This window comes from Juglans regia, chromosome 1, assembly GCF_001411555.2.
Source record: "Juglans regia cultivar Chandler chromosome 1, Walnut 2.0, whole genome shotgun sequence".
Taxonomy (NCBI): domain Eukaryota; kingdom Viridiplantae; phylum Streptophyta; class Magnoliopsida; order Fagales; family Juglandaceae; genus Juglans; species Juglans regia.
Genome location: NC_049901.1, coordinates 16582594 through 16592940, shown reverse-complemented (window position 1 = coordinate 16592940; position 10347 = coordinate 16582594). Strand labels below are relative to the sequence as shown.

The 10347-nt window shown below is 38.3% G+C and overlaps 1 protein-coding gene across 2 annotated transcripts; it reads left to right on the top strand.

Annotated features, from left to right (window-relative positions):
• The first annotated feature begins 1281 nt into the window (after nt 1-1281).
• Nucleotides 1282-9752, top strand: LOC109006060 (transcription factor PIF1-like). Of its 2 annotated transcripts, none has more exons than XM_018985211.2 (10): nt 1282-1646; nt 1863-1967; nt 2067-2910; nt 6036-6134; nt 6235-6300; nt 6434-6499; nt 7753-8139; nt 8629-8710; nt 9381-9472; nt 9567-9752. In XM_018985211.2, the coding sequence occupies exons 2-9, from the start codon at nt 1879-1881 to the stop codon at nt 9389-9391; spliced, it is 1644 nt and encodes a 547-aa protein (XP_018840756.1). In that variant the 5' UTR covers nt 1282-1646; nt 1863-1878; the 3' UTR covers nt 9392-9472; nt 9567-9752. The 2 variants fall into 2 exon arrangements, with proteins under 2 accessions (XP_018840756.1, XP_018840754.1); XM_018985209.2 differs by having other exon boundaries at nt 1283-1762.
• The last annotated feature ends 595 nt before the right edge of the window (nt 9753-10347 follow it).

The window sequence follows — 10347 nt, the reverse complement described above, 5'->3', positions numbered from 1 at the left end:
CTGTTGACTAGTTTTTTTATTTATTTATAATTTTTGAGACGGTTTACCGTTAATTGTCATTTTCATCGTAATGGGAAGCAAATCCAACACGCGCGCAATTGATTAGGATAATCTATGGGTGTGATTTACAATCATTACGCTTTTCAAAAATTAAAGTCTAGCCGCTAATGTTATGCATCCACTATTATTATAATAATAATAAAAGACACGCTAAATGTCTTGCGATAATTACTTGTCTCGAATTGATTGGATGGACCAAAATCACCTTGAAGGTGTGTCCAAGACAATAGAGCATGGATGTCCGAGTTCAAGCATGTATATATTTTTTTTATCTCCAAAATAAACGTTCTGATGATAGATTATTATTTGATTAGGGCTTATAATTATGTTCCTACACTTGGCCTTTCCCCACACACAAGCTTAATTTGGTATCAATGTTGCCATTAGACATGTTAGAAAATGCCATAATTTCTTATTTGTTTTCCTTCAATACAAATATGACTAATCCACTTCTTATTGATCAATCATAAAAATTGCATCGGTGTCGTTTAGATTCGAAGATAAGTTGAGATGAATTGAGATGCATTGTGAATAGTAGTGCGATGAATTGTGAATAGTAATGAGATGAATTGAGATATGCTGTGAATACAACAAACGAGGGTGGTTGCGCGGCCTTTTAAGGATTTGATTATCCAACTTTAAAAGGAGTGATGATGTAAGTCAACTATCTCATTTCTCTTTTAAAGATCGTTATAAAAGAGAATTGTTACGCCTATATAAAAATAATTTTATAAATTAATATAATTTTATCTGATCTGTTAAATTTATTTTATAATTTAATAAATTTATTTTATAATAAAAATAATTTTATAATTTGATAAATTACATCAAATTACATTATAAATTTTTGTTTATTTGTTTGAAAAGTGCAAAGTTAAAAAAAAATATAAATAACATTTTACTTTATCAGAAAGAAAAAAAAAAACTACCGCACAACGGAAGTTGGTCTCACTCCATGTGTTTGTAGAAGACATGAGACGAGAGGCTGAGAGATGAGATGTCTGGACAAATATGGGTAGGGTGCGGTGCTAAAACCCACCCCAGAAAAGAAAAAAGGAGCTTTTCTACCATGGATATATAGGAGTATCCCAAGTGTGGGCCCCGACATGACCACTGATGTCCGTTCCCCACAAGATGTACGTTCTTATCACCAATGAGAAGGCGATCAACGGCTGGGATCGAATGGGGACCGATATTCATATTCCCCGATATTCATAACCGGCGACGCCTAAAAAAGAAAGAGAAGTGGACTCGGGAAAGCAAAGTACATCGGCTTGGGTGCATTCCGTCAAAAATCCATTTCGTCTGTTCTTCAGATTATTCGGGGAGAGAGAGAGAGAGACCTTATCTTTGTATCGCTGCTGCAAGTTAACAAGAGAGCAACACAGACAAATAGCCAACGTAAAGGAAAATCTTCTTCCTGCAAAATATTTATCCCCATTTCCTACTCTCACCTGCACAGATAATCACAGAAGAAAGAGAGAGTGAAAGAGAATCTTTAGAGTTTTCTAGAGGTTTAAAGAAATTACCGCAAATTTCTCCAAACGCGTTTACACTCAGAGCGGAGGAGGTCACTTCTGCTTGCGGTACTTTCATGAGCAAAAGCTAAATCCTCAATATTCGATCCGCTATGGCACCGTTATTAACTTCTGATGATGACAAATTAAACTTTTTCTGACGGAGAGCGGCTAAATAAAGCATGGTGTTTGCTCATCAATCGCAATTTTCTGTTTTTTTTTTTTTTTTTTTAATTATTATTTTTTTAAAATTTAATTTTCTTTGTATTGCTGTTGGAGTTTTAGTTTCGGAAAATAGAGGATGTATCACTGCGTTCCTGATTTTGAAATGGACGACGATTATTCCCTCCCCTCATCGTCTGGCGCTGCTCGCCCCAGAAAATCGTCCTTGTAAGCGTTTTTCTATCTTCTTCACTTTCTTTGTTCTTTTCAAATTTCAGTTATTGCGAATTTTTTGAATGGTTTTGATGGAGATTAATGAGTACTCAGGCCCCAAGATGAGATCGTGGAGCTGTTGTGGCAAAACGGCCAGGTGGTGATGCAGAGCCAGAACCAGAGGTCGATGAGAGTATCTCCACCTTCCAAATACAGCGACGCTGTGATCCCTGCAGAGCAATCAGCGGCCAGGGAGATCCGATCCTCACAACAGGAGCAAGAATCGGCCGAACACCAACACCAGAATCTATTCATGCAAGAAGACGAAATGACCTCGTGGCTTCACTACCCTCTTGTCGACGACGACCCTGCCTTGGACCACAATTTCTGCGCCGACCTTCTGTATCCTCCGCTTAATCAGAGTAACAATATCGGTAATAACAACACTAACCCTACCATCCGTACGAGCAGCGTCACGGAGCTCCGTCCGGCGGTGACGGGAGGGGTGGGTGCATCGAGGCCGCCGATACCGCCGGCGAGGATGACGGAGCTGGCTGACTCGAAGATGCAGAACTTCATGCACTTTTCGGGGCACAAGGCCAGGTTTATTGGAGGAGTTGACCAAACGGAGCCGTCGAGCTCGAAGAGCATGGTGGTGGTGAGGGAATCGACGGTGGTAGACTCAAGCGACACACCGGTGGCTGGACCAGAATCTTGGGCGAGGAGCGCGGCGGAGGCGTCCGACTTCGGTGATAGGGGTTGCGCGACCTTGAGCTGTGGTGATGGGGCGGGCACGTCGTCCGCAGGAGCTGCTGCGAAGGAGATGATGTCGTGTGAGGTGACCGTGACGTCATCACCGGGATGCTCCAGCGCCAGCGGTGAACCGTCTTTGAAGCCGCCAGCTGAAGATCGCAAGCGCAAAGGAAGAAATGCCGAAGACGCCGACTGCCATTGTGAGGTCAGCTCAGTCACTACACCCTCTCTCTCTCTCTCTCTCTCTGACACTCTCTGCGTTGGTCTCGGCTAGCGTGCGGAGGAGGGTGACGTCTATGAACGTGAGCACCCTCTATCTACGGGAACCCACCTTAATTTGGTGCATGTTAGAATATGGCCATTTACGTGGTCTCCTCTGACCTTGAATCTTCTATATTACACGTGGCGGTGGTGGCTTACGCTTGTGTTGCCACGTGTATGATGAAATGCTGAGTTTTTTTGTAAAGAATTTAGTGAACGCTGATTGGTAAGTGATGTAGGCTGCAGTGGCTCTAACTGACGGCGCGTATCTCGGGACTGGTTTCCTCGTCCCATTACCTGATTTGGCATTTATTTTCGTAGTTAGGGTCATCCAGAGCAGTCCAGGATTAATGGTATGGAAAATGTTCGGCGGGCCGAGCTAACCACGATTGTCGCGCATTTACTAGGTCACATGTTACAAGTGGAACTCATCCTATATATGGATCCCCACATTTATCTGAGTTGTGAACAATCCACGGAGATTTTTCCAGTGAGAGATTGTAAAATTAAATATTAAGGTTTAATTTATGGAGAGATTATAATATAGGACTGACAGCATTGAACATGTCATGTTGTATATATCTGGGTTATACTATCTTATTCGAGCAGAGAGTCTCAATTTTCGTAAAGAAATAGATGGAAGAAAACAATAGCATAGGACTTGAAGTGACACTGTGTATAGTGTAACTGATATTATCATTCTCTTAGTTTGTCTATGATATACGATCCCAGAAGGTGATAGATAGTCTTTCACAAATGGCCTACATTTCACTTTCCAGTTTGGACTACTGGTTTCTATTCCTGTCTTGAAATTATTATGGTCTCTGTGTGCAATACATGAACCAATTAATTGTGCAGTTGGGACCACTGCTGCCTCTTTCTATTTTTTTCTTCATTTATTTTCTTTTTTCATTAGCCTACATTTTTCGCCCACTATCTTTATCAAGTTTTTAGTCTAGAAAAGAACTCTTATGGTAAGGCATTAAATAATAGGACACCCTACTGAGTTGGGATCATAAAGAAGATTAGGGGCAGGAGCCAGAGCTACTGTGCTCTGAAGGTATTGAAAAATCAAGATAGCTTGTTGATTGGTCGTAGTTGGTGCCTGCCGCCGTTCATTTGATCACTTAAACTAGAGTATAACTGGATTTGAGGCTTGACTAGAATGATGTCTTGTCATGCCATAATGACCTCACAATATTTAGGTTTGTTTAAAGGTTGACATTTTGGATATAGATCCAGAGTCTTCTTACTTGATTTTAGTATAAGATGATAAATGCATTTGTGCATCAAATGCTAAGATCTCAAATGTGGTATTCGATTTCTGTGAGACAATTAGGTGGGGACTAACTCACTGCCTTAACTCAACAATTGAGGAAGAATTGCATCACATGCCCAACCAATTGAACATGTGACTGATTTATTTGAATAAAATAGATGAGACAATATATGGATAAGATAAATACGCCAAATGTTTATTTTAGTTCCTGTGTACATGAGTTTCACCTATTTCATTCCTTTAATAAAATTGGCTTTCTTACCTATAAAAATAACATTTATTTTAGTGGGCACCATAAGCATACAGCTGTTAAGTAGTCGATGCACGTTACTCATCTTCCCAGCTGCTTATCTTTGTTGTTGTCATGTCACAAGTCTCCTTTATCATACAAATATCCATCTTGGATGTGTTTCTATCTGTTGGTTCTTCATGTGGCTTAATTAGGGATGTGTCCTCTTCATTAATTTCCATGCACCCAACTGAGTTTCCCATGCAAACCTACCATCTTGTGCCCATAATTTAATCTATGGAAAACAAGGGCTGTGTGATACCATCTAAAATGGAAAAAAAGAAAACTGATGATGTACATAAGATAACCAGTCAAAGAGGCTCCGGTAGTCTCTTGCAGATTTCAACACAAGTTTTTGTTCCATCTGCCACATGACAGTCAAGGTTGCAGAAGCAAGTTTGCAAGGAATACCAGTCGAGGGAAGACAATGTTATGTGACTCAAGTTGGGAGAGTTTTCTCTTGGCGGCATGTGCTAAAAATTTTGGTTGGGGTGGAAATCCATTTACTTTATTAATTGCTTTATCGTTTGTAGTGTAGGAGTTAGACTTGCAGAGGGGTCTTTGTTTAAGTTGGGAGTTTTATTTATTCTTTGAATAAGTGGGTGATTTTGATTGTAGTTGATTAGGTTGTTGGATTAGTATAGCTATGCAGCTAAAGGGTAGGCTTGTTATCCTTCGGAGTTGTATTTTGTTTCATTTTCTTTTGGACATGATTTAATTGACCATTGGTCCATTAATGAAATAAGCTTGAAGCATTAGTAATCAAGCCTTTGCGTTTATTAATTGGGAGACCTTAAAACCTTGACATGTTATATCAAAGGAGACACCTTGGTTCTCCAAAAAACTCCGTCATTCCTGTGCAACATTCGATTAGTCAAGCACATAACAAATTGATTTTGTTCTACCTATTCTTTTTTTCTTGGCTAGTAGTTCTACCTATTTATTTTATTCAAAAAGTTGGAATTAAACATGGGGCCATGATGATGAACATTTCTTTACATCTCAGTTAAATTCTTTTGAGTTTTGAATCCTCAAACTTACATGGTTTGACGTGATACATCAAATCTACTTTACACTAAAAAGAGCTCACGATCTAAGATACCACATAAGTCACATTAGGTTGTAAGGTGATTTTTTGTAATTCTTTTGTGGACTAAGCATTTATCTCAAGTTTTTAGAAGCAATATATAATCTGTCTGGAAAGTTGAACAGTGAGAGCCACAGGAAATGCCTTCCTGCAATCAAGTGCACTGTAGCACTGCTAGCTTCAAGAGAGTTAAAATGTGCTATTGTCTTAAAGGTTCTTTGAGAATAGGTGTGGGGAAAAATATTTGAAAGCTCACAGTTTATTCTTTGTATATTATGGTGCACTTTATGCTTCCAGTTTAAGAATGCTGAAACTTATTTTTCCTGTTTATTTTTTTCCGCTTAAAATGAACTTGTACGTTCTTTAATATCTTTGTTTCAACCTGGTTGACTTCATATAATCTTATTATGTAAGGATGCCGAGTTTGAATCTGGGGACACAAAGAAACGGGTTCGTGGATCAACATCTACGAAGAGATCCCGTGCCGCAGAGGTCCACAACCTTTCAGAGAGGGTCTGTATATTTACTATCATATTAGGGACTTTGAAAAAGTCTCTCTCTATTTCTCGTGGTTATCTTCCGTCAAATAGTGAAATAGTGCATTCACGTACAGAGACGTCGAGATAGGATAAATGAGAAGATGAGGGCTTTGCAAGAACTCATACCTCGTTGCAACAAGGTTGTTACACAATTTCTTTTCAGAAGTTTTTTGACTTTTGAGCAACCACCTCTTTTATATATACACACATATATATAGATGATTTTTTTATATGGTATAGACTAATTATATACTTGTTCTTTTTAAATTTCAGTCAGACAAAGCTTCAATGCTGGATGAGGCGATTGAGTATTTGAAATCACTTCAGTTGCAAGTACAGGTATTTTATTGTTATCTTGATTCTTAAACTTGTTTCCTTGGATGGTCTACGTGCCTCATCATACTTTTACACGTGAACTTGTTATGCAACTTCAGACCTAAAGAAAATTGTTCTCCTGTATTGTGGGTGTTGTGTTTATATTACAAGTTTTTGTAGACAGAACAAGAGTCATAATCCTGTTAATGCGACACGAATGGCATAATAGGCCTGCATCTTCTTCCTTCTCAATGCTTGCATGAACAAAAAGGTGTGTTGTGATCCTTAAGGTCATTAATCTTCCGATAGAAGAACAAATGACAAAAGGCATATCAATGTGAACATTTTCTTCCAAAATTATTCGAATATTTGTATTCTAGGCATACCAAGATATTGCCACCTAAAGAAAGCTGGAGAATCTTCTATTTTCTTCTAAATTGTTTGAGTTTGTTTGAGGAATTGTTCCTGTGCTCCTGATTTGAGCTTCATATTATTAGGAAATATAAACTAGTTTCATCAATACCTAAGCTTTAAAGAACTTGATTGGCGTGACATTGGCTTGTGTGGGTCTTGTATCACCTTCAACCTCGACATGTTAGTTTGCTAAAATATCTCGATTTTGATCCTCAATTCTTCTTTAGTCGGTATGAGATTCTCTTTTACTACTTGGCTCCTACTCTGGTAAATTGTCTTCCAAACTCCTCTAACTAGACAAGTAACATATGCGTTTCAGCTTCAACTGTGGACTCTAACTGTATCAGAAGATGTTTAATTATGGATAATAAACAAGTGAAAAGAGAGAATTTTTTAATTAGGTGTCGTTTAAAGTTAGCAGGAGTCTTTGATTATTAAATCTTGATCCCATCTAACAGTATACTTGATCCTTCCTGCTCAGTGTTCCCTCCAAAGTAAGCTTTCTGGAGGTCAACATTTTGCCCCCTCTTTTTCCTCATCCTTGAAAATTGATCTTTTACCTTCTTTGGGCAGGGGGAAAAAAATTAGAGAATTTTAGTTTCCATATATTCAACCCATCCTATTCTACTTTTGAAAGTTGATTTGAATTGAAGTTTATATATCCAGAATGAAGATGAGTTTTAACAGCATGCTTATGTAAAAATGATTTGGCTCATCATTACGCCTTGCACTTAGTCTTTTGTATACAAACATGTATCTTCAATACTTTGCTTTATTTCATGTGGTTCAATATCGTCACCAAGGAACATTATGACCTCATGCATTATTCATGACAAAGATTATGTTGTAAACATTTTTTGCAGATGATGTCTATGGGTTGTGGCATGGTCCCCATGATGTTTCCTGGTGTCCAGCAGTATATGCCAGCAATGGGGATGGGAATTGGGTTGGGCATGGGCATGGAAATGGGCATCAATCGGCCCATGATACCCTTTCCCAATTTGTTAGCTGGTTCAGCATTGCCAACATCAGCTGCAGCAGCTCATCTGGGACCACGATTCCCAATGCCGGCTTTTCATATGCCACCTGTTCCTGCACCTGATCCTTCCGGAATTCAAGCAACCAACCAGTCAGAACAAATGCTACACTCAATTGGTACACAGCACACAAGCCAGCCACGGTTCCCAAATTTTGTTGATCCTTATCAGCAGTATATTGCTACCCATCAGATGCAGTTGCCAATACCACAGGTATTTCTAGCCTCTTAATTGTACCTCTGAATCAGAGCTTGGATGTATTTATAACTTCTTGCCACGTTTATATATTATACAACAATCACTTCCATAGTTCTGGTACTTCTCCAAAACACTATAGGTCCACACAAACCAATTGAAAGTTAGCATTACCTAAAAAATAGATCCATGCCATTGGACAATGAATCCATAGTTCTGTCGTTCTCTGAAACACTCTTGGCCCATTTGACCTTAATTTTTGAGTTGGAATATATCTGGTTACAATCTTGTGTAGAGCAATTTTTCGTTCCAGTTGAGTTAATCATGTTTTTTGTTCTTTTAAATTTTATTGTTTCTCATTACCAAAAGTTCGAAGAAATTGTCGAATCCATTTGTAGCTTCTCACATGCTTGACTCTTTTAAGGTTAATGGGCGTGGCTCTATTCTATCACCATTCTCATGGGATTGTTAGAAGTTGAAATCAATAACATTTAATTCCTTTTGCAGAATCAAGTGCTGGCTCATCAGCCAAGTAGTAGCAAGCCAAGCACCAGTAGGGGACCTGAAAATCTTGAGAATCACCAATCAGGTAGGTTTATTGCATTAAAGATTTCTTCAATTATGTAGTTATGGGAAAACGAAAGGGTCAAAGTACAGGGATCTTTTACGTCATTTAGCCCATGCTACTTATATTTGTGATCGTGCTTGGGCTTTTAAGAAACACTAGTTGTGCACCTGCATGATGCGCGGTTGATTGTGGAGCAACATGACCAGTATTTTTGGATTATTAATTGTAATAAATTAAATTGAGAGGAAAGAAGGAAAAAAGTTCAATAAAAAAGAAGTGTGAATGTCTCATACCTTTAAAGTCCTAAATTGCATAGTATTTATTAATATAACCTTTCAAATTATTTTGAGATAACCAATAATTTATGTGGAGCAACATAAATTATTTTGCATTTAACTTAAGAATGGATTGGGTGGCTCAATAGGAACAAAGCTCCTGCTTCGAAAACTATATATGTTACAGATTGGCTAGGCTCTCTTGACACACCTGTTACACTTTGATATTGAATGGGCTTCTCTCCACATCTTGACTGGTGTGGCAGCCGCATGTTCAAGGGTTATTACAAACTATGATTCAAGTTGATCGAAGTGATTTGACTTACAAAAATAATGGTTTAATCCAAGTAACCCTAACCATCCAACATGGGATATCATGTCCTGACTCTTCTCTAATTTCTTGATGATTTCCTTAGGTACAAGATAGGTCAATAGCTAGGAACCCTGGCTGGCCAGGGATGCACAGTGGCAATCCTTGCTTTAGTTGGTGCCAGCTACTCTATGAATGGTAATTCCTTGTGATTTCAGAAACTAAATGAGGATTGCGTGGGCATGGCATGAAACCCAGAATATAGCAATAATGAGATTTTTGTGAATTACAGGTCGGAAGTCTTGGTCTAATGGATGACAGGACTCTTGCCTGCTAACTTTTGTAGTACAAGAGAACAGTGCATCTCCGAGATAAGTTTTCCCGGATGGCCATACACTTATAAAGCAACTAACATGTAGTTATGGATACTCGCATGTAAATTAAAGTTCTATTTCCCATATAAGTTTTGTTTCCCTTATTCTTTCTCTCTTTTTCTCTTAAGTTTATAATTCGAAGATATGGGAGATGCTTATAGTTTACATTTATAGTTTAAATTTAGTGATTGCGATATGCCTATAAATGAGAGATGTGGCCTTGGGTCCAGGAGGAAGGATGCTGATAGAATTCTATCGTCTCCTATGTCATTTTCTGCCTTCAAGTTGCAAATGTTGCATACACAGGACCAGTGAAGGAAAGCGAAAAAGGTGTTTACGAAACAATTCCCTGGATTATCTAAAATGTTGACACTATATTGTTCTTATTGCTTCGGATTCGTGTCATCCTTTCATTAATCATTTTTATGAGTTCTAACCCATTAAACCAATGAGGTCATCAGCTTTCTCTGGCATCATTACCTATGGGGTCTCATACCCAAAATTCTGGTTCTATTGTCTATCTTCTTTATGAGAAGTTCAAAATAAGAAAGTGTGGATCAGGAACATATTTACAGCTACCATATATGCAAGGATAAGGTGGGGGAGTTACTTTATCATTGTTTTTTTTTTTTTTTTTTTAATGAGTGAATTTATTGATACGAATGAAATATGCATAGCTGTTGAAACATGAAAATTGTA